Source organism: Anopheles arabiensis, chromosome 2 (genome assembly GCF_016920715.1).
Source record: "Anopheles arabiensis isolate DONGOLA chromosome 2, AaraD3, whole genome shotgun sequence".
Taxonomy (NCBI): Eukaryota; Metazoa; Arthropoda; class Insecta; order Diptera; family Culicidae; genus Anopheles; species Anopheles arabiensis.
In genome coordinates this window covers 94,213,062-94,240,902 of record NC_053517.1, presented here as the reverse complement: position 1 = coordinate 94,240,902, position 27,841 = coordinate 94,213,062, and the positions used below count along the sequence as shown (strand labels likewise).

Here is a 27,841-nt window from a genome sequence, read left to right as displayed (position 1 = left end):
AAGACTGGACAAAAGTGTAAAATCGTTTTAACTGAATTGCTTTTTGCCTGAATGTAGATTCAGATCATCGCAAGACCTGTTATGACACTCAATTTTGCATGTTAGGCCTTGATTCTCTGGTGATCCGACGTAATGCAGCACATTCTCGCTGCTTCTCCAAAATTATTGATGGTAGTACTGACGCACCGGCACTCCGTGGATCACTGGAATTGTATGCACCTGCATGTCAGTTAAGAGTGCGGAATTCTTTGAATGTGGGTTTTCGTCGTACTGTGTTCAGACGCAACGCCCCTTTCCTTACTTGTATTCGCGTATTTAATCAAGCTTCCATCTTCTCTTCTTCCCTCACTCTTAGCGTTCATACCAGCTCTCGTTATAGAGATTATGATTACCCTTTCTTGTTAAGGATCAGGATACTATGTCTTCACTCACTAGTTGTAAAGTTGGTATTTTATTAGATATAAAACGGGTAAAGGTATTGTTTAACCTCTCTAGGCTGACAATCGAAATAAATTGGAATTGATATTGACTAAAAATGACTAAAAAATCCATAGTAAGAACTCTTTTACACAAATTTGATGCTAAAACGATATTGCTTAAAACGAGATGTCTTAAATACTCAAACATCTTTCAACCAGCTCCAAACACTACAACAAACCATGTGCCATATGTTCACTTATTTCATTTTCATTTCATATGAAAAAAAAGCTGCCCACCGCCAACGGGGTTTATGATTCGAATCCACCGATTGAGTTGTCCCAAAACTTTGCACAAACGTAACAAACAATTAAGCCCACACACTCGGGCGGAATAAAGTCCCCCCCCCCCTCAACCTACACAAAAACCCGTGCAGTATGATGGTCACGTACGAAGGCTTCCAGCTGTGTGCAAAGCAACCCGACCCGAAACAGTTGGTACGGGTACGGGCCAACACGTGGTTCAGCCGCCTCTCTCGTCAACCTCCAGTTTTTTTCAAAAACCCCATCACCCGTCACCCGACACACAATGGCGATGGTGACAATGTGCGTTACCCACACACCCTGTGTGCAATCATACTTCAATCAGGTCAATCGATTAAATCAATCAGGACGGCTGATTGGTTTCACCGGCCACCCCAGGAGTGTGTTCCGCAACAGTGTAAAACTCGTGGCGCACGAAGCTTCTCACACGTACGTGCGCCGGGCCCGTACAGACCCAGTAGAGTTAATAAATTCAGCAAATATTCGCAAGCTCACCAGGCACCAACAATAAACCTCGCGCTCGAATGGATGAAGTGGTTTGCGGGTGAGGTACAAACAAAAATTGATGAAAAGTAATGTTGGCTCGCGATACACCCGCTGGTGCAAGGTGTAAACGAAATGGTGTTAAAATAAATCGATGCGGTAAAAATAAAGACGGAGAACGACGAACACCCAGGACGTGGCGTAACGAATGTGGCACATTGTGTTTCGCGCGCCTTCATTATGTCTGCGTGTTATAGGGGTGGCGTGGAAGAGCGTGCAAAACGACAATTGTGTTTGAAAGTTGCTCGAATTAATTTAAGACCGTGCGGAAATGGAACCATTTCCTTCGCTGATTTTCTTGTTTCTATTTAACCATTGCTTCCAAACCATGTGCTTGAGAGGTGTATTTTAGGCTCGATAAAGTGCTTTAATCCATCGTAAGCTTTTTGGCCCGGTTTCGCAAGGTGAGCGATGCTGAGAATTTCGTTTTATTTTCAGCAAACCATAATATTGTTCCCGAAAGAGAGGAAACAATTACCAAATTTCTTTTGCGTTCCGTACTCCCAACCACCACCACCAAAGGGACGGAAATAAAATATTTGCTTATGCACAAGCCACGTGCCAGGGTTTGTATAATAAATAATTGCACAAACAACCATGCAAATAGTACGTGTTTGTGGCAGGGATTTGAAAAAAAACTCATACAGTTTACGCATGTGCTTCGGTGGGAAAAGGACAATCATACGTGATCGGCGGAAGGTTTCTTGGAACGAATAAAAACCCTTCAGGATGTAAGCAGGGATTTTTCGGGGTTTGACAAGACATTTTTTAAGGGTGTTATGTGACGGGCATTATGTACATAGTGTAGTAATGTAAGGAGCTTGAAAGGAGACCACCAATCAGGTGAAATTCTAGCCCAGTTAAATAATCAGGAGCATGTTATTAGCAGCATTAAACATACCCTAAATAACATGTTTAAGAGAAAATAGGGCCGAAACCGTAATAATGTTAATATAAACACGAATTAAAAATATCATGCCTGGGAAAGGAAACAGGCAATAGCAAAATGTGGAGGATTTTATTACATAAAATCATCTTGAACAAAGCACTAAACGCAATCGAGGAGTGTGTGACTTAACATAGTAAGATTTTTTCAGTCTTTTTTTCTTTTCCATTTCAATGTTGTACAAAAATGTTATAATTTTCACAATTAAGCTTTAGTTTACTCTTTTCATTTATTACTAATTGTATTCGTTTAATGTTTACATTTAATTATATGAGTTATATAGCATATCGTTTGAAAATAAGTTAATTGTTCACGATAAAATGAAACTTATCAACAAATAAATTAGCTTTTTCTACCTTTCAATTTTCAACGAATGAACTGAAATCATAGTGATAAGCGATTATGCTATGTTATGTTATTACTTATTAATTATTATGTGACCTGTATTATGTAACCTTTTAGTCAAAAATGAAAAATAATTAAATACAGCAAACAAGCAGCGTGTATAATATAATGCAACGAAAAAATCGACCGAAAATGTTCCTCCAGTTATCTCGAGAATTCATACAAAGCGTATTTACCGGCAAAACCTAACGGGTAAACCTTTTTATACGATACTCGCAGGTTATCGTGACATTCGTAAAACAATGAAAAGTCTGTTGAATTAAAAAAGATGGAAAGGTCATAACCGAGGGAAAAATAAAAATCCCTACGTGGGACAAGAAATGTTAAACCTAAAAGCACATGTAACAGAGCTTTGCTTTTAAACATAAAAGCTTTTTCAAAAATTGAATTTTACAACGAATTTATTTTATGATATTTTTCTCCGTTCGTATGCGGATCCCGAACAAGGTATTTTTTTTTCAATTTCACACTAAGAAACCCGTCCATACTCAATATTATCGACACTCGTTAGTCTGAATTTATTTTAATTTGTTTAAATGGAATTTAAATGCTGACATTAATAAACCTTCCTTTGATGGCATTGATTCTACCATAAAACTCATCGAACTGTTTTTCACCTTTCACTACCGCTGCTTATCAGTGCTAGGTACCACCAACACATACACACTCAAAGCGGGATCTCTTATGCACCCTAATCCCACCAAAAACCGGCTTTCTATCACACTTCAAACGGCGCTATTTGTTTGACGGTAGCAACACGTTTGTTAGTGTCATTTAAAATCGATTCAACCATCTTGAGTGCTGGCAGTTTGTCTGTTCCCTTTGTTGTGTGTGTGTAATTAAATTGCTCAGTTTGTATCCGAGCCCCAAAATGTGTGGGACGTTGCAGACGCTTCGTTTTGATTCGTTTGCTCGAATAAACCTTTCGCAAAAATATGTTTGCCTACTGAGGAAATTGAGTTATCCCATTTTCGAAGATGCGGGTGACAATGAAGGCTAAGCGTGGAGTATAATTTTCGCACTAATTAATTTAAAATATGTTGAATAATTTCGCAAAAGCTTTCATCTTGTTTTTTCTAGCAACCTTTTCAATTCAACTAAAAACTGGTACGAATTTTTGAACGTAAAGTGTCATGTTTTTTTTGCCACAATCGAGCTCTGCTTATTTTGATGCTGCACGATTATCGCACATGATCGAGTCGAACCAATTTCTAGGCGTTTGCTAAGCGCTGCTAATAAATATGTAAGCAGCTTACGCCTGATTCATGCATTTTGCTGTTCTGGATCGATTTTTTCCACTTTACTATCCCTTTTTTAGCCTTCGACAGTCGTTTTATGGTTGAAATTGCACAAAACTAAATGTGCAATAGGCGGGTGCTGAGTGTTGAAATGCCATTCGGGCCCACACAAACAAACAGATGGTGAAAACACTCAGCACGCGTACAAAAAGGTACGCTGAAATGTGATGATTTGCTCATGCGATTACACCGATAGGGGTTCCCACATCCAGCTCCCGGTCGCAACCCGTCAGAGCCCCGTGGAAACCCGAACCTACCTTGGCTTGAATGGCTCCAAAAGTTTGACCATAAAGTTCTGCCTGATTAGATCATTTGGAAAACCTCGGCTCATCTCTCCAATCACCTCTCACTTTATGCCCCAAAACCCCTCTCAGACGAGTTGGCATGGTGGCACTTTTCAATAACTCATAGGCGTATCGTTCGGGTTTTGCGGGCACGGGTTCGGTGTTTGTTTGCCCCGGTGGTGTTTGTATGCGTGTGACCTTTTGTTTTGCAGCTAATCAATAAACACACAAACAGAATAAAACAACACAAAAGCAAGGGGTAAGGGTAAGGGGATCACGGGGTAGAAGTTAGCAGAAAGTTGATCCACAGCGGTACGGGACCAGTTGTTGCTGCGAATTGGATTGTGCCCGATAGGGGTGTTTGGTTTTGGGCGAGAACCCACCCATGAAGGGGGCATTTTTTCTGTCCGGGGAAAACTTTTCACATCACTTTTGGAGACTGCACGCTTGGGGGAGGGAAAGAAAGCAAGAAGATGGTAACTAAATGCTAACGGTAGAGATAAGCAGACAGAAGATGAGCAATAATGGAGACGCCTGATCTTTTACTCGGACATTGACGGCAGATCGATCATCATTATGTGCGCTTCGGACGGGTGTGATAGCGGAGATATTAGGCGCGTGTTTGCATAAAAGGCATATATAAGAAGATGAAAGATAAATACATTGACGGCACAGATTTTTTTCTTATTTTGTCTCAGTATTTTTTTCTATTTTTTTTTTTCTTAGTTCAATAATTATCTATCTCTTACTGTTATAAAATAAAAAAAATGTATCATTTGAACTTATGTTTCATAGACTTCTTCTTCTTCTTTGGCTCAACAACCGTTGTCGGTCAAGGCCTGCCTGTACCCACTAGTGGGCATGGCTTTCAGTGACTAATTGATTCCCCACCATAGCAGGATAATCAGTCCTACGTATGGCGGCGCGGTCTATTTGGGGATTGAACCCATGACGGGCATGTTGTTAAGTCGTACGAGTTGACGACCGTACTACGAGACCGGTACTGCTTCATAGACACTAATAGTAATTTTTCTAGCCATCAAACATTATTTTTAATCAATCAACAGCTTTTATAAATGTTTGCTATTTTCAACTATTAGACACTTCAAAATCTTATTACAGGGTTTTCCAGGGGTTCTCATAGTTGGAAATTGCCTTGATTCATTCCTATGGGAAGTGAACTTTATATGAGGGGAATGAGACTCTATGGTGTCCTTTTCTGATAGGTTCATTGTAAATTGCCATTGGATTTGTCCAAAACGCATTCTATGAAGACCAATTCCAATCACATACGGTTCATTTCACGTAAGAAAGAGTGAAGAAAGTGTCCCTCAACTATGAGAATTGTATTGTAATCTTTAATCAACAACAATTCACTCACACCCACCCACCCACACATACACACAAACTCCAACATCGAACAAAACGCAATTATTAGTGTCTGTTTTAATACGGCTGCTTCACGACCAGTTCATTTTTTTCTGTTGCTCCACAGTTGACAGTTGCCAGACACTTCTGGCGGACCAGACCAGTAACGACACGAAAGTTTGCTAGACACATTTGTCGACTCGACAGTGCGTTATTGTTCGTTTCCAGCGTAACTGAAACAGCTGCGCGCAGACACAAACTCACACACACAGCCCCGCAGGTCAAATCGTTCTTGTTTTCTTGCGCTATTAGTTTGTTTTCCAAAAACCCGTTTTGGGCAAAGTTCAAATCAAATCCATTGCAACAATTCAATCAGTGTGCTTTTGACGGTGTTTTTTTGTGTAATTTATACTTCTTATTTCACAGGTTGCGTTAATGGGTCGTGTAGTTTTTACAACTTTTGTTGACTGTAGACTGTATACAGAATTCATTAAGCATGGAGATATTAGAAGAATTATCTTTTTCGTATGACAATGTCAGCTCATTCCGTATTAAACTATTTGATTTATGAGGCTTTTTCGGTTTAAAAAAAAATCCAAATAAATCAGCTGATACTTCAAATACTTAAAGACATTCTCAGAAGAAGAGAAATGATATTTCCGAAACTTCTTTATAATCCCAAAGCAAACACAATCTTTCCTATTGCACCGAACCGATCATGCCGATCTCCATCCAACCCGTTCGAAAGCTTCACTATCATGCAATACACTTCTCCCCGGATGAAAGTGATTTGCTTCGTCTTTACTAAACAAAGAACGCATCACGTACACACACACACACACACACGAACCGATACGAAACATCGAACACACAACAAAAACTGACCGCCGAAAAAGTCAAATTCACGGTCGTGGTACGCTCGTCGTGGGCGCTCGACAGCAGCACAAGGTAGAGCGCGTTACTGAGACGCTGCACGCTGCCATTGTCCCTGCTGCGTTTCCTTCAAATGGCAGAGCGGACCACGTCTACCACACCACTCCACACTCTCCCCCTCTCCCAAACGGCTAGAAGAAAGTGGGGGAGTAACTGTTTATTTTTAATTTCCCCGGTGCTCTATTTATTCTGGACAGTCCCGCGCTACTACCCCGCCATCATCGGTTCATCGGATCGTCGTCGCTGAATGTACATTTAGTCGTCGACGGTCACCGGTCGGCTGGTGTTGTTATGTGCGTCACTTGTGCCAAATTATCCATCTCTTCCGGTATCACACGCCGAGGGGGTATACCCTCGATTCGGGGCGATGCATGGCACATGATGGGAGGCAAGAGATAGAGGGAGAGAGCAAGTGTGGCAAAAAACGACACATTCGTCTGCAGTCAGTAACCTCTGACGGACTGTTCCTTCATCATTATTGTTATTATCATCATTATTATTATTATTATTATGATCATCGACCGTCTGTCCCACTTTATGCTATGTGGGCTGACTGTCGTTCTCTCCTTTTTTTGGTTTTGCTCCCTTTTCAACTGCACACCCGTCACAAAAACTCCGTTTCCCGGTGGGCCTCTGGACCGGTCCAGTCCAGAAATTATACAGCAGAAAAATCAACTAATGAGGATCGGTTTTATTGCGTGTCTATTTTTTTGTTTTGTTTTTGTTTCGTTGCTTTAACTTTCCTCTTTTCCTAGGTTTGATACATCCACACTTTCCCAACTTTCGCTATCTTTATGTGTTATTTTCGCCTCCCTTCCCGTTAACTTTCTCTTTGCCATGCAGTCTCCCAACCAACACTTACGTTCTCGTTTATGCGAATGGTGTATTTGCTGCTGCTTTAGAGATCATTACGGTTTATTTCGGTTTGTCCACTGTTGGGTCAGACGAAGGGGAAGAAGACAACAACAAAAACAGGAGACAGTACCCAGTTGTTGCCTGCTTGCCGAAAGGCAAAGTAATTAAATTTCACACTTCACACAGTGGAGCCGGTAATGACTTCACCCTCCGGCAGCGATCACCGGCAGGACCGGAAGTGAAGGGTCAACTTGTTTTTTCTTCGTTTTTTTTTCTTGTCGCACTTCAATATTCAAAACCACACACACACATAAACACCAAAGAACACCAGCGGCCGAGTTTCGTTTATAGGTCGGTTAAATGCTTTTTTGCTTTCACCAAAACAAAAACCCCGAGCCGCAATGTTTTCTGCTCCACGTTTTAAAGCTACCGCAAAGGCCCTTCTCACACACGTACGTGTTGTGCTGCACGCGTCAACAACCGCACACGAACGAACCCAGCCCAGAGGGATGCTGCTGAGACACGCGCGTTGTTACTCCTGAACCGTTTCCGGTGTGGCCCGGTGTTCGGCAAAAAGGCGTCCGTTCGCGCCGTCTTTCACCGAATGACTGAGCCGGCATTTGTGTGTAGCACCGCCAGGACCAGACTGCTCGGAAGCGGGCTTTTGTTTTGGTCGACGTTCGGCGTGCGGCGTACGAACGCAGCTTGTGCCGAACGCGGTCGGATGAACCCGGCAACAAAGAGGTTGCCTCGTGCCTTGGCCGTGGGAATGCGAATGCGCATGGATGCACTTGAAAAAGGGCGAAGCGGGACGGCAAACCGGCGAGCTGGTTGTTTATCGCCGGAAAATGATCCAACTCGGTTTTTAGGGGGTGGGAGGCGAGACGGATGGTGCGTGTGTGCGTGTGGTGCGGTTGGCACGACAAAACTTGCTAATGGATTTTCACGGTACTGGCTGCTGCGGAGGACACACGGTGGGGTAATGCGGAAGTGGGAAGTGGGGGAAAAACTTGCCGCACCAAGCGGACAGCAATAACAAAGGTTGCCGGTTGACGATGGATGAATGCCCGGCACGAGTTCATTCCCGGCCAGTAACGGTGCATATGAGGCGGTGGTATGAGATCATGAACTCATGAACGGTGTGGTGTGTTGTTAATTATCACTGTAAAACAATCGATTTGAAAATATTTTACTGCTTTTATGAGACATAAAATAATGTTTAATACTTAAAAATAATGCTTGGGAAACTATCGAAATACCCCAAAATTATACCTATCTTTACCATTTTAAAGCAAATTTACTTTACTTTTTATGAATATTGTTCAAATTGTTTTATCATTATTATTATTGATTATTTATACTTTTTATTACCATTTTTTTAAATCTACCTTTGATTGGAAGTTATGTTCGATGACCTTTAATTCGGCCCTTAAAGGGTATTATTTATCAAATGTCGTCAATCGTTAGGATTTGTTACGGTCCATTCGAGGCTGGAACCCATGACGGGCATGTTATTGAGTCTTTCGAGTTGACGACTGTACCATGGAACTACCTTCGAGGTTATGCCGGTCTAAAAAATATCACGCCTCTTTTTATGTACAGTCTGCTCCCGAGTTACGCGGTTTGTGCGTTCCCGAGGAATCCGCGTATCTCAAATATCAGTGCGGTTTTCGGCCAAAACCGGGGTTTCGGCCATGCATAACATATTAAACATGACATGTTATTGGAAATAGAATAATCAATTTGATGATGATACAACATCTAAAGCCAAAGACACATTTCTGGAAATATAAACATATTTATGGAGGACCGGGAACATGGCATGATGAAAAACGCTTCCGATGATGGTGATGCAACCAGAATAAAGTAAAAAAATCCATCTGTTACGTAATTTGGGGAAGGGGGGGTTTCTTCCAACGTTACAGTTTGTTACACCAGGGGTGTGGGAGTCGAAAAGATGCAATTTTTGCATTACGTAATTGATGGTTGACGCCTAAGAAGCTTTTATACAAAAGTTCAACTATAATTAAACATTTGATGGTCAACTGGAGTTATGTTGCCTTTTTGAGCATTGTTCAATCTAAACTAAACATTTGTTTTCCATAATATTAACGTACGTTTGTATTACGCAGCTACGTTTCTTTGGTAAATATAAAAAAAAATATTTGGAGCTTCATTTTAAATCATTTTGTACTAATTTAATAGTCAACGATTGATTTTAAAGGTATCGGGATAACTTATAGGCCAAAAATCTAAACTCTATACAGCAAACGGATCAACGTGGAGGTTTCACTTGTTTAGTTACGAATGAACGAAGTTCAGATAGGCATCCGATGTTGGTTGTCAAATGTTTACTTACTGTTGAACAATGTTCAAAAGCAGCTTAACATTGTTTATTTGGGCTCGAAAACGGCGTATCAAAACTGTTTTTACCATGGCAATCATGCTGAATGTAACCGCATATCCATACTTGTATACGACTTGAAGTTGATCGTCTTTTCAGGGATATTCAGCGTTGCTAATGTTATTGTTGATAAACTTCCATAAATTCTAGCACTTTATGGTCTGTAAAAATCAAATAAAACATACCACAAACATTGATAGACCACTGCCTACGTTCTCCTCAATTCCACAATTGGATGAACACAACACCAGACTCTTGTTTGCGCGACTACATCGTGCTTATAGCATGTTTTACTCCTCTTCATCAAACGAACGATCCACGCTCGACGGTGGAAGTTTGCGTGAAGAGTTTTGCCCATTTTGCGCTGCATTTTCCATCCGATCTACCCGCACACCACCATCCAACGATGGATGAAATGCACAAAACAGTAACATACATCTACCCACAAAGAGAGAGAGAGACTGATGCAAAGTTACACAGGGAAGGGAGGGCACGGCAGTGAAGCAGCGTGCCTGTATGCTTGCACCGAACAACAACAACAATAAGCAGCAAAATCAAATAAACAGCTCGCTGCAATGGTTTGCAAATGCACCATCATCTTCCCCATGGCGAAGCGTGTTACATCCCGTGTTGTTTGTGGAAGGCAGGGTAGAGGGAAAAGTTTTCCAACAGCACATTTTTTAGCACAAAGAGGCATCAAGGGCATTCTTTTCTACGCTTTCGCTGTCTCTCTCTCGCTCTCCGCGAAGTTTAGCTTCTCTTATCATCGTGTAGCAAGCGGAAGTGGAAACAATATTCAATCAAACAAAGTTTTTCCCCGATATGAAGTTATGGCCGTGCAGCCTGTTAAAGCGTGCTCGTATCGCACACATTCCCCTTCTGTGATGGATTTATTAGAATAATTAATTATGAGTTAAGCTGCCCGGATGCTCCTAATCGATCATCTTCTCCGATCATAACAAGCATTTATGGGGCTGCTCTAAAACGGTACAGAAACGGCGAACGTGGTGGGCATACAGCTCGAGATACAGCCATGAGAAGATTTAATAAACAAACAATGCTTTTATGGGTTGGATGGGATGGGTTAGCCTACGATGTGACCGTGCCGGATCGCTTCTGCACAAGACAACAACTCACCATAGAGCTTTGGCTACCAATTTCCAAGACATTTCCACACTAATGATAGCGCAACATGGCAGCGAAGCATATTCCGATTTATGCCGGTGCATAAATTGCACGCTGTACAATCGAATGTGCAAGTCCGTATGAGCCAGCGAACCGGGGGCAACTGCACTGCCAACCGAACCACAATCATTAATAATATTTGCTATTAATCTCCACACACACAACTGTATGCACCAAGCAGCTGGAACGAACTTGAAACGCAATCACCACCAATCAATCCGTTCGATTTGGAGTAATTTAATTGTTATTAATTCAATGAAATGGAATACATGTTATTGGCTTTGTAGGCGTCCTACACACACACACACACATACCGTGACCGTTTCGCAGTAGCCTCCAGGGTAAGGGTGTGTGTGTGGGAAAACCCGTTTCACATCCACCCATTTCACGGCAACGGTGCAACGGGTTGCATGCAACATAATTTACTTTTACGAGTCATGTAATTTTCCCGGCAGCAGATTAGATTCCGAGCTGTGAGAACGAGCTGCAAGCGTGTGCTGCTTGTGCTTCCGTTCGCTTCATTCCTTGTGGACCGTTTGCCGTGTTCCGTGGACGGATGAAATGGGGGGAAAAGGACACGCGCGCGTGTTTTGGGGCGACATGCGACAACATTAAGCTTGGGTGGATTTTTTGCCCTGAGAATGTTTGTCCCGTCTGGTAGGCAAACAGTTTACAGAGCTGCCGCTGTTTCGGGCGCGCGTCCTTCTACTTGTTTCGATAGTTTCCAGTGTCGAAGTGGACCGGTGGGAGTTTGACTCTTTCGTTTTTTTCGCGTCGAAGTACACAGTAGACTTTGTGGGTTTGCTCTAAGCCTGGCTGTCTCACGCTTACAGCTGATTCGAATCAACGTGCGAGCAGCGATCCATCTCCAAGGATGTTCTCGTCAATAGCACGAAGAAGCAAAAGGCAAGCGTCCCCAAAACTGTGCGTCCCGTGGCTGGTAAACATAAAGACTATCCATATCCTTGTAGAATTATAGATTAAGGTAAACACGGTTGAGCACTGACGGACGGCCAACGGCCAGGAACTGGCAGCATCACCGCGTGTTTGCCCTTCCGACACAAAGAAAGGACAAACACACGGACAGCTTATCGTATCGATCAGGATACGTCTGGATGGTACCAAAAAACAAAGAGCGCAAGCAGTTCCGTTTTAAACGTGTCCCGCTGCCAGTTTCCGAATTCCGTACACCGGGTACCCGGGTACGGCATAAAGGAAGGAGTTGCTTTCGACGTTCGATGCCACAATTCAAAGGTGTCCTCGTGCCGGATTTTGGATTTTATCGTCACCGGTTTGTTTGTGGATCGTGCGTGCGGTAAGGTGCAAGGTGTCCGTCACAACACACCGTTTATGTAGCTCATGCTATGGGACAAAGAGCAACACACACAACAGGACATACAACAGGAGCTGACTTTTGACCGGTGATTTTTGCGACGTCGACAGCTCGTCAAAAAACGGGAAGGAAATTGCACCAAACCGCCAGGAAACTACCTTCGCTTTGTGGCGTCCCAGGATGTCCTCGTAAATCTATGCCACCGTTCAACAAGGGAGGCAATGATTTATGCCGTACCGCTCAGACGGCTTTAAAAGTGTGCTCAAGATTTAAAAAGAACATGGCAAAACGACCACCTTTTATTGCTCGATAACCTTAATGGTGCATAATGGAACAGCTTTCGCTTGCCCTTTCCCTTCGCTCGGCGCGTTGTTGCGGGCAAAGCGACGGGATATAAAGATGAACAAGGCACTTTTGTGATGGGTTTGGAGATAATCTTGCGTCCTGCGGGATGTACGGTCCCCGCAGGAGCCTTTCCTCAAATAAATATTATTCAGAAAAGCAAGATATTGACCTCGATCATTCACTTCCCACCATGCAAGGCAAGGCAGCTATCGTTATTAAAGTTGTATAAACGCAGCAGATTTTGCCATATTGGATACTTATTGGGGTAAAGGGTATAGCAGCTCCAGAGTTCCTTTGCCACGACATATTAACCTCACCGAACCTGGACGGATTAGTCGGCAGCAATGCAACCAGAATCCAAACCGCCAGCACGAGACGACTGAAGCACCACCACCACCAATCCGATTATTGGTTTGGCTTCCTTTCTCTGACTTTCAGCGCACAAAGTGTGGTGGTTACGTTTGCGATTTGCTTACCGGAAGAGAACTAACGCGTATAGTTGAGGTGGGAGGGGGGCGTAAGATGGAGTGCATTTTTTTATTCCAATTCGCTAGCAGAAATTCCTGCTCAAATCCCGAAAGAAAGCAAAGATATGCAATAAAATTCACTTTTGTCTGTTTGCGTGTGTGTGTGATTCACTCTTCACGTTTCATTGCGTCTTTGTGAGGGTGAAGGAAAAAGTTCCAAAGCGTATTTGAAACGTGTTGTTCCGCCGAAATCGTAAATGGGGCCAGATTTTTACGACGGTTGCATACTTTCCGGGGTTTATAACCAACGAATGGTTACGTAGAGCATTTTTTATAGTTTAAATGATATATATCTTTTTTTTATGTCACACATGGTTGAAAACAACAAAACGATTTGCTATGAATAGCTAAAATATTGTAAACAATAAAAATAGATTAAAATATTGCATACTTTCAGGCGTTTATTTAGTTCTCCTGGGCGGATGTGACAATAAATGTACTGCTTAACTTTAATAAGATTATCAAATTAAAGGCGAAATAGTTCAAAAGCTATTCCTACCTTTTTTATTTAAAATAATTGATTAAAGTGATGGTTTACTTGAAACTTTTTGTTGTCTATAAGGTCGAATTGCACTCAGATCTTTTAAGAAAAAATACTTAAGAACCGATAAGAATTGAATTTTGAAACTTATTTTTTAATTTAACAGTAACCGCTCATTCTATCTACTTTCCTGAAATGAACAATGTCAAATACCTCCGATTTGGATACGGAATAACTCACATCAATGATGGTGCATCTGGCATGGTTTGTACAGAAAAAACTCAAAACCCAACGCTGCACTTTTGTCCGGTGCATCATTATGCTCGCACGCTTAACTTATCATGCAACAAACGAACTTTGTTCTCGCCTTTCCGGTGGCTTTTTACCCTTCCCGAGAAGGATGAACGCGTGGAAGCCTTCATACACATTTATTTCCACTCCGGCCCTAGGCTCACTGCTATCTGTCACAAATTAATCCCAGACAATAATATGTATGCACAAGCCCACCGGCTTGACCTGGGTATGCCGTTCGATGCCGGACACTGTATTGATCGGATCCAGTACCGCTGTCATATGTCCGCTACCCGTGGATTGTGATTAATTTTTATATGCAGCTCATAAATCCGGGATCGAGTTATCGAGAAACGCGCATAACAATATGCCATGCCTGCGAATCATCGTTTCGCTGAGTTGTGACCGCTAGAGCTGCGAGAATATTGGACATACTGCGCCCCATAAAACGTACGCAATAATACCCTCATAAATAGTAGAGCGTTTCATTACGACCTATTTTTGTTCATTAAAAAACAACAAACAGCCCCATCGGTTTAGGTTCCCAGCCAGCCAGACAGCTTGGATTGGATGGATGTTCTCACGACCGACGGAAGCATATGGTTCAGCAGAATCAATGGACTTCAGCTCACACACACACACACACACACACACACACACACACACACACACACACACACACACACACACTCTAGCGGACAATTCGACACGACAATTCGCAAGGCAACTTCACAACCATCATCATCGTCGCGTACGCGTATGCTTGCAGCCGGTCAAATAACTGACCGTAACTGGTGACAAATTAATTAGCGTAAACACGCAACGCGACCCAGTACACCTGTGCCGGTCTTAATTAGTTCATTGAAACGCGAATGATGTTCTCGTGGAATGGCAACGCTCTGTGATAACCATTGAGATAACCATTGTTTGGAACTAACTGTAGCTTTAATGAAAGATAAAGCAAGGGTTTTATGACGTACGCAGCCATAATTTTTATGGTAGCTACTTAAAGCAAAAAAAAGCAATGATAATCAGTGCATTGGGCTGATATAAATACTCCAGCAATAGAAGAAAAAAAAACGAGCAAATTCAACTTATCTTATCAATGTAATAAGATGCTGTCAATAAAAAAACATACTTTATCTCTACCGTTTCTACTGATTTTGTACGCACCAGATACGTTTTTCGTCTGCTGATAGCAATGTGATATGTATTGCTGCATTTAGCGTGCGTGTGAAACGCTAATATTTAAATTTACAATTGATAATTTTATTCACACTCAATGGTTTTCAACCTTACGGTACCGACTGTACCACCTCGTTCACCGAGCACAGCCCCTGATAGCGCGAGTCCTGTCCCGTCATGCAGCCCTCCGCCGTGGTACCGCGCACATAAACGGGCTGGTTAACGATGTTGGTGAACGAGTAGTTGCACACGAAGTAGTACGTGATCCACATGCCATCCTGCAGCCAGTTCTGCATCGCACATCCAACCGCCCAGGTGCGATCGCTGGCGATCTGCGTAAAGTGTCCGATGGCGGGTCTACACAGCAAACGCACCCAATGAATAGGTTATAAAACACTCCACTCCAAACACACTGGTGTCCAGCTGCATACTTACCCCACATGGTTGCTCGGGTAGGAGTCGATGTGTCCGGTAGTTGTATCGAAATGCTCATCCCACCACATGCGCACGAAATCGTTGATCAGCGTCTCGACCGTAATCGTCTGGCCGTAGAACTGCTTGATCGCAAGGTTCTGACCTGCCCAGCGGAAATCAACCGTATTGCGGCACCGATCGTGCTGGAACACACATGACCGGGCATTGTGGCCGGCCTGCGAGGCCAGCTCGTCGTCCCACACCAGCGTCGGCATCCGGCGGGCTGGGAAGAACGGGCTCAGGCGACCAGTTGCTATCAGCGAACGACGGCTGTTGTGCTGGTCAAGGATGAGCGACCTGAGGCTCGCCGTAATCGGCACCACGACCGGCGACCGGCCGAAGCATTGCGGACCACCACTGAGCGGTGGAGGATTGCAGCCAACATTGGGGAGTCCGCTGCTGCACAGGTTCGCCGTGCAGTAGTCGATCGAGTAGATGCTGTCGATCAGACCGATCAGCAGAAGGGAGGCTATAATTTTGGAGAAACAGAGGGAGAGAGAGAATAATATCTCAATGTTAGTATCTGCAAGGGAGACTTATGTGTGTAACAGGTGTGCAGAAGCAGTACCAAGAATAAAACGAAACATTTTGTGAGTCTCACTGCTGGACTTCAACTACACTTTTGGAAGGGTATGGTTTGGTTTGTATGTCAGTGGGTACGAGGCAGAGCATTTATACCTCATCTTGGAGCCACAATCAGAGTACTTAACCACCGTGTACGAAGATAAGCCACCCATTATCAATGTGTGCAGATTTCAGATTTCCAAAGAATTGCCTTGTATCAATGAAAGTTATCGATAAACACTCATTTATGCGATGCTTTTATCACACCTTCGCAGAACTCGTTTGCAACAGCTGGGGATTAGTCGATTTGATGAATTTTGAAGCAATCTTCATTACCGCCGGGTTGGTGATTCTTGGAACTTCCCCTTGGAGGTTGGTCTGTCAAATCAAATCAAAACGACCATTCATGGCAACAGCCGAGGGGCTATGCAACTGTGTAATTTTGTTATCAAACAACAACTTTCTTGCACCAGACGACATGGATTTACCAATATGGAACATAGCAGCACCGTATCGGACTTGCCTAGTGCAATGGGCAGTAGTATAACAGTAATTAAACCAATCGTGTTGGCCGCATCTGAGTGTTTTGCCAGGAGAAATTGAAGACATTTTAGCAATGTGACAGGGTATAGCAGATAACTGAATGCTTGTCTAGAGTGGCTCAACAACCAAAGAACAAATTCATTTCATTCACCTCTTGAAGGAAGCTTTACAGTAGTAAATAAAATACAATTACCTCAAAATGATACAACCAACTCAGTGCCTAGAAGTAATCGTATCGCAAAGACTCCGTCAGGGAATTACTTATGTTTTACGTTATGACATCATGCCACAAACAGTCGAGACATTTTCCCAACAGATTCAGTGAAACTAAGAACGTTCTCTTTGATCTTTGTATTAAACAATCTCTTTGAGATCAGCAACAGATGCCTTGAATGAACTTGTCAATAGACATAGCTTGTCAAACACAAATAAAACCCTTGGGCGATCAAAGTTTTGTTGTATTTTTCATATAGATCATAAATGAAAAGTTGAACCTTCACTACCTAACAGTACATGTAACATGCCTGGTAGATTTACAACTACTTTACAATGCACGTAACGGCCAACTCAATCATACAAATAGGCCGGTTGCTTTTTTTTAACCTCCATTTACAACGAATCGAATTAGCTTAGTAAAACAAAACACTCTTCTCGTATGTACAACATCAGTTCACGTTAAGGTATGCCGCACTATGGGTTGGTAATTGAACTTTCTATAACAAGAGAAATCTCTCTTCCCGTTGGCAACAGTAACAACCATAGTGCTGACAATTTCGGAATAAAATTAAATACTTCCAGCTTTCTATATTGGGATCAAGTGCTCAAAGTCATCTGTTAGTAATAGTGGGCAACAGCACTCAAAGTTAAATCTTTATTTCTATTTAAATTTTTATTATTTTAACTTGACTTTTGAAAATTAACTTACTTTTCAAAATATATAAAATCTTTCCCCAAATTATCAATTAAATGAATATATTTTGATGTTTTTATTGAAATAAATTATTACCATTCTGTCACTCATGATGAAAGTTGCACTGTTCGAGTTTTGTTAATAATTTTGTTTTTGTGAAAAAGGTTGTACATTTAGATTCGCACTACACTCGGTGCTGTTAGGCGCTAGTACTAAACATACATAAAAACGGAAAAACACAGCTACAATTGAATTACAACAAGCTTAACTCGGTGTTTTGCTAGCATGCGGATTGTTTGATTCGAAACGTTATAAAATGCTACAGCTGCGTGAGTGTAACGTAACAGTGTACTCGGGATTCGGTTAAGTTGAACTAGTGTTTAGCAAAATGGCCCTTCAATGGCATTGGACATTCGGTAGGTGGAATCGAGCTTCCCAACCCATGTTTCGTACCTTGTGTAGCCACATTATAAGCGTCTTTTTGCTTTCCCTCTAGTTATGATCGTGAGCTGTCTAGTCGGCGTACTGCAAGCCCAAACTGACTACTGTGCCAATAGCAACTGCCGGAACGGTCGACCAAACGTTGGTTGCAATCCCCCCGCCAGTCCGGGTGGACCGGCCTGCGCTGGTCTGAATCCAGAGGTTAAAACTTTCAGCCCTGAAGAACAAACGTTGATCCTTTCCGAGCACAACACGCGCCGATCGCAACTGGCGCAGGGTGAACTGAAACCGTTCCTGCCGGCAGTTCGTATGCCCACCCTTACCTGGGACGAGGAACTTGCCAAACAGGCTGGTAATAATGCACGCAGCTGTACGTACCAACACGATAGCTGCCGTAACACGCCCGTCTTTGCGTGGGCTGGACAGAACCTTGCGCTGTCGCAATCTTCCGGCATGAACAAAACGGTATCGGAGGTTATAAGCAGCAGCATTGCCTCCTGGTGGAGTGAGCACAACGTTACTAGGGAAGAACAACTCAACACCTATCCATCGAGCTATTCTGGGTAAGTAATTACGGGTAATTGGGATCTCTATGAACTGAAATGATACGGATTGTAACTGGTGGTCTTGTACTTGCTTCACAGACCTGCCATTGGACATTTCACGCAGATGGCCAGTGATCAGAGCGACAAAATAGGATGTGCCATGCAGAAATGGGTGAGTGACGACTGGCAGACGTACTACTTCGTGTGTAACTATGGCGTCACAAACATTGCTGACCGTCCAGTCTACAAAGCTGGAGCAGTTGCTTCCAAATGTACTACCGGGCGCAATCCGACGCTGCCTGGACTATGTTCAGAATCGGAAAGTATCAACCCTGTTCCAAACGAACCTAAAGAACCAAAATAAAGCTATTCGATGACATAAAATACTACCCAACATTACGGTAGAATCGTAACCATCTGCTGCAAGAAGATCGTCGTACAAGGCTTCAAACAATTAGTGTAATTTCAACGATCGTTACGATCAACTCAACATACTCTCTGTCTCTTTTTAGTACGTCAAGTCTCTTTTTAGGAGTAAATTGCGTCTATTGTATCTATCTCCCGGCCTTTTTGACTCGTGTCTAGCGAACCAAAAGGGACAGACAATTCACTGCTTCCTTATCTATCATCTACCGTACATTGAACGATAGCCGCAATATATAGCCACCTTAGTAAGTTAATTTGAACAGTTGCTCTGCTCGTCCGGTCATTTGAATAAGCACACATTAACTCATTTAACCCAGCCAGACGGCGTCGTTGCATTCAAAACAGTTTCATTACTAGATCAGCGTAACAAAGGCAACTGTACAGTGAAATGTAAATTCTAACTTAAAACAACCCGTTACATAAACCCGCTAAGAAGATGTAACGCTTAACGACAAAGATCAGACAGAGATAAGCCCTTTCTATCAGTACGTACATAAAATCCATCGAACCCGTCGGATTCGCGAGTTGCTTCGAAGATAGATCAAGTATGTCAAATACATTCAAACAATCTGCAAGAAACCAAAGGCTTTTATTAATTATTAAGGGAACTAAGAGACTTCATATATATTCAGACTTCAATATAACGCTTGATGATAGCATTTATGATCATTGTATAATAAAAAATTAATAAAATAAACTATTTATAGAGAATTCATTTTGCCACAAGGTTGGCTGCTTTGTCTCTTGGAAAACCGTAAAACTCCCTCCCAACGTTTTGTAATGGATAAACGTTACGCTTGATGAATGATGTTTTCAAAAGTTTGACGTTCAAAAGTGTTAATTTTGAAATCTAGCATGAATGTTATCACTATGGCAATTAGAAAAACTTAATCGAACTGAATTTGGCTTGAAAACTCTGCATATACAATTATTTCTCATAATAAACAATGTCAACCAACTTAAATATTTCGTGAATACGAGTTGTAACAGTTTTATAAACTAAGAAGAAACAAAAAAATCAAAAGCCCTGTTTCCGGCACATGATTCTTTGTGCACAATATTCGGAATCCCATATGAAGAATCGCAGCTATCAATTGAGATGCAAAATATAACCCAGATGATAATTATCCTTCCACTGATAGACCGAAACTTTTACTTTTCGTCTTGAACTGGAAAGTGGGGCAATATTGCTATTAAAACTCAAATAAATGTTGACTAAAGCTGAAAATTGAAAAAGAACTCTTTTAAATCAACATTTCCTACTCATAATTAACTCTGATGTATTATCTGTTTTGTACGATTTCATGTTTATTTTATGCCCGATATTACGGCAATATTTCCATACTTTATATTGTTTACTTCGAAATCATTATCATTCCTCTTGCAGTGTTCGTGTTTTGAAAATTGTCTTGCACGCTAAAGATGGCTGTTAAGTTGAGGTTCGCACAATACTCATACGCACATTACACTTGATAAAATACGGCATACTATTTGCTCACGTACAACATCCATTTCACATGCGAGCGTCTGTGTGGTGTTAGTCGGTATATTCGTAACAACAAAAACACACTGCTACTATTGGAGTAGAACGAGCTCATCGCGGTATTTCGTGGGTATGCAAATTGTTTGTTTCGAAACGTTATAAAATGCCACAGCTGCACAAGTGTAACGTTACAGTGAACTCGGATTTTGGTTAGGGTACACCAGTGTTTAGGGAAAATGGCGTCATGGATATTCGGTAGGTGTACGCGAGCTTCATCCTATGCTTCGTACATTGTATGGTCGCATTTTGACCATCCCCTTTTACTTCCATTCTAGTGGCGATTGTGAGCTGTCTGGTGAGTGGACTGCAGGCTCAAATCAACTACTGTACCACTAGCTATTGCCGGAACGGTCGTCAGAACGTTGGTTGCAATCCTCCAGGCATCCCGGGAGGACCGGGATGCGCTGGGTTGAAACCCGTGGTTATAACGATCAACTCTACGCTACAAACGTTGATCCTTTCCGAGCACAACACGCGCCGATCGCAACTGGCTCTAGGTCAACTGAAACCGTTCCTGCCGGCCGTTCGTATGCCCACCCTTACCTGGGACGAGGAACTTGCCAAACAGGCTGGTAATAATGCACGCAGCTGCCGGTACCAACACGATAGCTGCCGTAACACTCCCGTTTATGCGTGGGCTGGACAAAATATTGCACTGGCGCAGTTTTCCCGCATGACCAATACGATATCGCAGCTAATAAGCACCAACATCGCTTCCTGGTGGAATGAGTACAGCTTTACTAAGCAGGAACAACTGAACTTCTATCCATCGAGTAATTCGGGGTAAGTGTAGCGGGAAGTTTTGATGATCAGCACAATTACTGATTTTAACCGGTTTACTTCACAGACCTGCCATTGGACATTTCACGCAGATGGCAAGCGACCAGACGGCCAAGATTGGGTGTGCAATGCAGAATTGGGTGAGTGGCACCTGGCAGACGTACTACTTCGTGTGTAACTATGCTGTCACTAACATTATTGACCGTCCAGTCTACAAAGCTGGAGCGGTTGCTTCGAAATGTACTACGGGTCGCAATCCAACGCTACCTGGACTGTGCTCAGTATCAGAAACTATCAAACCTGTTCCAAACTAATTTATTGCAGCAAAATAAAGCAATCCGATGATATGAAATGTCACTCAAAACTATTGTATGAACATAAGCATCGTAGCTCAATTGCAGTCAATCTATGTTTCAACTCAACTCACTTTCTTCCTATCTGACATTATTGGAACGTGCGTCTGTTCTGCGTGGTTTTAGATACATCTCACCAATTTACTGCTTACTTGTCTATCCTCTGACGCACAATGAACGTTGGGAACAATACGTAATCACTTTATTTAGCTTATTTGAACAGTTGTTCTGCTACCGCAGATAATTGAATAAGCACACATTTATGGGAATTATTTCCATAGGAACTCATCGGAACCTGCCAGCAGACGGTTTTGCTGGTAAAACGATTTCATTACTATATCAACCTCGTATTAAGGTAACAGTGGAATGCAAACTCGAGCTTAGAACGGGCCGTTACATAAAGGGCAAAGAAGATGTAACGCTTAGTCACAAAGATCGAACAAAGAAATGCCCATTCGATCAGTTGCTTACGTGCATAACTCCTCTCGAACCTGTCGGATGAAGATTTGTGAGTTGTTTGACAAATGTTAGCTTGAATACGTCAGGTTTGTCAAACTCTATGTCTTTGCAAATAACCAGTTTTCCGCAACTTATATAAATGATAAAAGAGAAAAAGAACTAACATCTTAGACTACAACATGCCATTGGATTTTGCCTTAATGGTCAGTTTAAAATAGAAAGAAAGTTTAAAATAAAAGAATTCCGAGAATAAATTAATTGCAAATATATTTTGCTACTGGGTTGCTTGCTTTATCTCGGGAAAATTGTGCTTGGAAATTAATTTTGAAAGTATCTTAATTTCTACCATAAGTGCTAGTTAATTATTTTACAAACTAATTTGCATACTTTTAAGATTGATAAAATTTAAACAAAGCTTTACCTGAATACTGTTAAAACAGAAATAACATTTCCCGGCTCAAAACTTCTATTTTTCTATCCCAATAAACTAGTCATGCAATAAATCTTCCTATAATGTTTACCGCTAATAATTTCGTGTAGCGCCCATCATGTGTTTGACATACCTGTCTGGAGCGATTGGAATTTTCTCATTATCTTTACGGCGCCCTTTTACGAGATTTGTTCACGTCTTGGCTAACGATACTTAAAATCGCATTTGCAACGTTCTACCTAGAACTCAAGCTTGAGCTACCTATAAAAGACAGTTTCCCTATGCGTGGGACGTTTATTTACGTATTCGTAGATCGCCGCTCAACCCGTACACACGACGACGATGCATTATTCATCATCCAGTGAGTGTATTATACACGTAGAAGTATATCGCGCGAATCTCCATCTCCTGTGCTTGATAGTGAAAGTTTTCAATTGTTTCTTGCAGGCACACTGGTCCTACTGTTTCTCGCGCTCGTCCGCAACAGTCACCAGCAGTCCTGGAACTACTACTGTGAGGCGGGCTTTTGCGAGCCGGGGCTGAAAAACGTTGGCTGTGATCCGCCACCCGCAGGAGGGGGGCCAGCCTGCAGTGGAAAGCAGGCCGAAAGTGTGAACTTCAACTTTGTCGTACAGGCGGCAATTGTGAACGAGCATAATCGACTGCGCTCCCTGCTGGCCACGGGCCGGTTGGGTAAATTTGCACCCGCTTCCCGCATGCCGCAGCTCGTGTGGGACACGGAGCTGGCGAACCAAGCCGAACGCAACGTGCGCTCGTGTGTCTACGGGCACGACGAGTGTCGCAATACGGCCCAGTTCCGGTTCGTGGGCCAGAACATTGCCATCGTTCGCTATTCTGGTCCGCGGAAAAGTGTGCTGGAGCTGTTGCACGAGGAAATATATGGCTGGTGGAGTGAGGCTAACAGTACGACGCAAGCCAACCTCAGGCGATTTCCCTCCGAAGAGCCGTTGTAAGTGCACTCTACGAAGTCGAAGTCACCCAACGGCTAATAAAGCTTTTTCCTTTCCCTTTTCTCAGATCGCAAATCGGACACTTCACGCAGATGGTTAGCGATCGAACGTGGAAAATGGGCTGTGCCGCCCAACAGTGGACCGAGAACAAGGTGTTCAACGTGCTTTACTTCGTGTGTAACTACTCTTTCACCAACATGGTAGGCGAACCGGTGTATGTGGCGGGGCCTCCAGCGTCCCGTTGTGCCACCGGGGAAGATAAGCTGTATCCTGGGCTGTGTTTGAAATCGGAGCGAATTTATTCCACACCCTTTGCGGTTGTTAACTAATCGTTTGAGGGCTCAAGAGCTTGCGTTTTGCTAGACATTTTTTAAATATTTATGTTAACATTTAGATCGCGGACATTTCGATAAAAAAAATAAATAAAATACCCTTTTAAGGTGTCTAAAAAAAATAATAACGTGTTTAATGCACTACCAATCATTGTATTACAATAGTAAACAAAGTATTAAGGAGGGAAGCATGCCTTCGAAACGAAACAAAAAAATCATCTTTATTCAGCGTTTAAACAACGATAAACAACGTATTTGAATCAACAGAGACAGATCACCGCGCACAATTGGACAAATACTGATATGTCAAACTCTGATAGGTTTTCTTTGAGAATCAAACAAGGTTCATGCTAATTTCGTTTTCAGCTAAAATATAATTTAATTAAAATTCACAAATTTGGTTAAGGTTCATAGACATCCGATTCCAATGTGTACGCCTAAATGTATGCTACACATCACTACAGCACACATAAACATCAAACTGCAATAACGGTGCATGGTGCAGTGCATTTAGCAATGCAATGCTGCACGTATAAGATTTTTTTTATTGTGAAACAATCATCATTTTGTAGAGTTGTTTGCTTTGTATTTTAATGTACTGTCACTTTTATATGCTTTGAATTCAACCAAAGTAAATGTTAATGTCCAATGTATATGGGATAGGGCGCAGACAGGAAGAAAAGACCATCTGTAACATGATGGTAAGGTTGTAAATAGATTTCAAAGAACCATCAAAATCTCAATAAAAATACAAATAAATAAAAATTAAATTAACCCAAAAACTAAGCCAATTATATCGAATACCTTCATATCAAACAAAACAACTTCTACTACAAGGTTTGAAAAGCATGACATGTGCGTGATCTACCCGAATGAAATCAATGAAATTAATATAATAGCTGATCTCCTAGGGGTTCGATTCTATATCAAGGTCAAGTAAATAAGATTCAAGTTAAACTATTTACTCCAATATTAGCTTTTCATCCTTTACAACCTATTAATAGAAATAACCGAACCACAACCATCCCCAACAAGAACCTATAGGAAATTCCAAATCATATCTTCCGTACCTGTTTTGCAACCGGTTATCAACGAAATCAATTTTACGATATGAACTAGCCATAAATTAATAGCCCAGAGCAACATATTTCAAATTGCACGCCACAACGGGGCACATGTAAATAATGGACGCTGAAACATTTGCACGCTTGCCAAGTGATGTGATGTGACAATCATTGCGCTAGAAAGCTTTTATTGGAACAGCTGTGCAGAGTACACGTGAGCTTGAGGAAACATCAAACAAGAGCATGCAAACGGAGCTGATCTTTGATCGGTATAAAAGATCTCCCATCCTGTGTACCGACCTATCAATACGTTCACAATGGCCATCTGGATAGCTTGTGGTAGGTTCTTTAGGGGAAAAGAGGAGTTTTAATAATTCCAAATGCCATTATCATATTTCTTTACACCACTTCCAGCTACACTCCTGCTGGTCGTCCTCTCGGGGGTAAGCGCCGGCGGGAACTACTGTAGCAGCGATCTTTGCCCGCGCGGTGGTCCACACGTTGGCTGCAATCCACCCAGCTCCTCGGGCGGACCAACGTGCCATGGCAAGCAGAAGGCACGGAAAGTGCTGCTAACACCGGCCCTGCAAGCCTACATCATGGACGAGCACAATCTGAACCGCTCAAACATTGCGCTTGGCCGAATCCGGCCCTACCCATCGGCGGTCAAGATGCCGACCCTTACCTGGGACCCGGAGCTGGCCTCGCTGGCCGACGCGAATGCACGCTCCTGCAACTACGGTCACGATCGGTGCCGGGCGACGAAGAAGTTCCCGTACGCCGGGCAAAACATTGCCATCACGCAGTTCTTCGGCTACCGGTTCACCGAGAAGGATCTGATCCACAAGTTTGTGTCGAGCTGGTGGAGCGAATATCTGGATGCACGCCCCGAGCATGTGCGAAAGTATCCATCGTCGTACAGTGGGTAGGTAGAGCATGTCTTTTTCGATTCGGGGAAAGTTGTCTCTTTAAAGAGTACTTTCCTTTTTCGTACTTTTCCTGCGTCCAGAAAACCGATCGGACACTTCACCCAGATTGCCAGCGATCGTAGCACGAAGGTAGGCTGCTCCATGTGGTACTGGAAGGATGGACAGATGGATGTGTACTACTTCGTGTGCAACTACTCGTTTACCAACATCATGGATCGTTCGGTTTACCAGTCTGGGCCAACCGCGTCGCAGTGCAAAACGGGACGGAACTCCAAATTTCCCGGACTCTGCAACACCAGCGAAGAGCCACGCTCGATTATGGATCCTTAGGCGAACAGGCAGCAAGAAGTTTGGCAACTTAACAGATCTTTACAATTGGCTTACAAATGTAGACAAATCTTAGAATAGCTCAAAGCTGAAATTAAATCCCCTGATCCGTTTCAATCCAATATCAACTACAAACATCCTGAATCTACATTGAATGACACTAATCCGGTCCTAACCGATCTCTCTTAATCATCAACAACAACGGATGAGGGGAGAATCATCCGCTAACAGATGTCATTTCCGAAACAACGTCCGACAACTAATCATCCTCACGAGTCATCGTCTGGGGGCAGCTGGTGTTGACACAAAGACTCCGTGTCTGAATTTACGACCACTCCACGGACGTATGTTCTTCGTTCACAGCGAGATGCACGAGTAAATGGAACCGGAAGGCGCACGAAAAATAGTTCCCCATTAGCATAACCCAGGCTTTGGTAACTACTACTACTACTACTTCTACTTCTACTACTTCTCCTGCTACCGCCAACTTGACAGGACATCTCGATCTCGAACGTTCCCAAAATAAATCAATGTTCGCCCTCCAAAACGGGAAGCGCGCACACGTTCCCACGTGCGACAAAAGTTCACTGTGCAGTGTACAAAGTAGCAGCGCGTTGCAGAATCTGCCACACTGTACAATGTCTCGCGAATGAGATTATTCCCGGGTGTTCTGGCAGTCTGCTGGACTTGCCCGACTTACCCATTGTTGCATGCGCTCAGGCGTCAGGCGTAGCATAGGGTATAATTTATTCGGAAACGGGGTTTCCTTTATCGTCTCGAAAACTCTACCTTACCCAACACACACACACACACACACACACGACAAGCTCCACAGACGACTTCCGACCGAAAGCAACCGTCCTTGCTGCCGGTTGCAAAATGCAGTTTCACTCTCGCTTTTGCCAATGCTTCTCTTTGTATGCAGCTCTCTGTTCTCCAGACTCCGGTGAGTTTGGTGTGTTGTTTCCCTGGCACCTGATACGATTTGTGTGCAGCTTAAACGCTTCCACCAGCGACCAGGACGCCCAAAAGCTAAACAGGAAGAGGACACATCGTACGGTTTTTATGCTGTTTTCCCGCTCCGCATCACCTCCGCTCCGCATCACGTACAAACGCATCGTTGCGACTTGCAGACGATGGCAGTTAGGTTCGTTTTTTTATAATTGGAATTTATCTTCCAACAATCTCCCGCTCTGTCTCTCTCTCTTTTTCACTCCTACCATCACCTTGCAGGCGGAACTGTGAAACCACCCCGTCTAGACGGAATTTTGGCATTCCGAGACGAAAAGATTCGCCCGAAGTGCAACGGCAAGAAGAAAACCGGGAACCAAGGGACGGAGTGATTGTTTTTTTTTTTTGTGTTCTTTTGCTTTCCTGCGCCATACTGTGCTGCCCCGGTGAAACTTTGCCCATGCCACCGAAATGCAGGCGTGATTTTAGTGGCGTGGGTCAGGTGGCCCTTTTTGACCGGTGGGCTGTGTAGCAGCGTGTGTGTGTGTGTGTAGGTCAGTCGTGGATGGCAAATCACCCGTCGTCCCGTCTATTGGTTGGTAATCGAATTTATTCATCCGTCTAACGTCCCATTCGTTATGGGCACGCGGTAATGGCAGGTTCGTATGGAATCGAT

The 27,841-nt window shown here is 42.9% G+C and overlaps 6 protein-coding genes across 7 annotated transcripts in view; 4 read left to right on the top strand and 2 right to left on the bottom strand.

Annotated features, from left to right (window-relative positions):
• LOC120893894 overlaps window positions 1–7,994 on the bottom strand; it is a 63,305-nt gene extending 55,311 nt beyond the window's left edge. For both annotated transcript variants that reach the window (XM_040296082.1, XM_040296083.1), the window contains exon 1: window positions 7,380–7,994. The gene's annotated coding sequence lies outside the window, so the exon portion shown is untranslated. The remainder of the gene's footprint in view (window positions 1–7,379) is intronic.
• A 7,210-nt stretch (window positions 7,995–15,204) lies between these two features.
• LOC120894042 (antigen 5 like allergen Cul n 1-like) lies at window positions 15,205–16,457 on the bottom strand. Its single transcript, XM_040296387.1, has 3 exons — window positions 16,166–16,457; window positions 15,559–16,066; window positions 15,205–15,480 (listed from the first exon to the last, which is right to left on the bottom strand). Exons 1-3 carry the CDS (start codon window positions 16,182–16,184, stop codon window positions 15,234–15,236), a joined length of 774 nt encoding a protein of 257 aa, XP_040152321.1. The 5' UTR covers window positions 16,185–16,457; the 3' UTR covers window positions 15,205–15,233.
• A 1,461-nt stretch (window positions 16,458–17,918) lies between these two features.
• On the top strand, window positions 17,919–19,026 carry LOC120896477 (venom allergen 3-like). The gene is made up of 3 exons (XM_040300635.1): window positions 17,919–18,030; window positions 18,111–18,618; window positions 18,700–19,026. The coding sequence occupies exons 1-3, from the start codon at window positions 18,003–18,005 to the stop codon at window positions 18,962–18,964; spliced, it is 801 nt and encodes a 266-aa protein (XP_040156569.1). The 5' UTR covers window positions 17,919–18,002; the 3' UTR covers window positions 18,965–19,026.
• A 1,573-nt stretch (window positions 19,027–20,599) lies between these two features.
• LOC120896478 (antigen 5 like allergen Cul n 1-like) lies at window positions 20,600–21,713 on the top strand. Its single transcript, XM_040300636.1, has 3 exons — window positions 20,600–20,764; window positions 20,845–21,352; window positions 21,417–21,713. Exons 1-3 carry the CDS (start codon window positions 20,746–20,748, stop codon window positions 21,661–21,663), a joined length of 774 nt encoding a protein of 257 aa, XP_040156570.1. The 5' UTR covers window positions 20,600–20,745; the 3' UTR covers window positions 21,664–21,713.
• A 1,108-nt stretch (window positions 21,714–22,821) lies between these two features.
• LOC120893657 (venom allergen 3-like) lies at window positions 22,822–24,019 on the top strand. The gene is made up of 3 exons (XM_040295673.1): window positions 22,822–22,952; window positions 23,039–23,561; window positions 23,630–24,019. The coding sequence occupies exons 1-3, from the start codon at window positions 22,934–22,936 to the stop codon at window positions 23,889–23,891; spliced, it is 804 nt and encodes a 267-aa protein (XP_040151607.1). The 5' UTR covers window positions 22,822–22,933; the 3' UTR covers window positions 23,892–24,019.
• A 1,181-nt stretch (window positions 24,020–25,200) lies between these two features.
• LOC120897422 (antigen 5 like allergen Cul n 1-like) lies at window positions 25,201–26,389 on the top strand. Its single transcript, XM_040302317.1, has 3 exons — window positions 25,201–25,297; window positions 25,373–25,883; window positions 25,968–26,389. The coding sequence occupies exons 1-3, from the start codon at window positions 25,276–25,278 to the stop codon at window positions 26,215–26,217; spliced, it is 783 nt and encodes a 260-aa protein (XP_040158251.1). The 5' UTR covers window positions 25,201–25,275; the 3' UTR covers window positions 26,218–26,389.
• The last annotated feature ends 1,452 nt before the right edge of the window (window positions 26,390–27,841 follow it).

What these genes read in the sequence shown, in the direction of transcription:
- LOC120894042 (XM_040296387.1), bottom strand. An exon ending in TACCCGAGCAACCATGTGGG is followed by an intron (nt 15,481 to 15,558) that starts GTAAGTATGCAG and finishes TTTGCTGTGTAG; the next exon opens with ACCCGCCATCGGACACTTTA.
- LOC120896477 (XM_040300635.1), top strand. Translation starts at nt 18,003, where the DNA reads ATGGCCCTTCAATGGCATTGGACATTCG. An exon ending in TCAATGGCATTGGACATTCG is followed by an intron (nt 18,031 to 18,110) that starts GTAGGTGGAATC and finishes CTTTCCCTCTAG; the next exon opens with TTATGATCGTGAGCTGTCTA. An exon ending in TATCCATCGAGCTATTCTGG is followed by an intron (nt 18,619 to 18,699) that starts GTAAGTAATTAC and finishes CTTGCTTCACAG; the next exon opens with ACCTGCCATTGGACATTTCA.
- LOC120897422 (XM_040302317.1), top strand. Translation starts at nt 25,276, where the DNA reads ATGGCCATCTGGATAGCTTGTG. An exon ending in GGCCATCTGGATAGCTTGTG is followed by an intron (nt 25,298 to 25,372) that starts GTAGGTTCTTTA and finishes CACCACTTCCAG; the next exon opens with CTACACTCCTGCTGGTCGTC. An exon ending in TATCCATCGTCGTACAGTGG is followed by an intron (nt 25,884 to 25,967) that starts GTAGGTAGAGCA and finishes TCCTGCGTCCAG; the next exon opens with AAAACCGATCGGACACTTCA.
- LOC120896478 (XM_040300636.1), top strand. An exon ending in TATCCATCGAGTAATTCGGG is followed by an intron (nt 21,353 to 21,416) that starts GTAAGTGTAGCG and finishes TTTACTTCACAG; the next exon opens with ACCTGCCATTGGACATTTCA.
- LOC120893657 (XM_040295673.1), top strand. An exon ending in TTTCCCTCCGAAGAGCCGTT is followed by an intron (nt 23,562 to 23,629) that starts GTAAGTGCACTC and finishes CCCTTTTCTCAG; the next exon opens with ATCGCAAATCGGACACTTCA.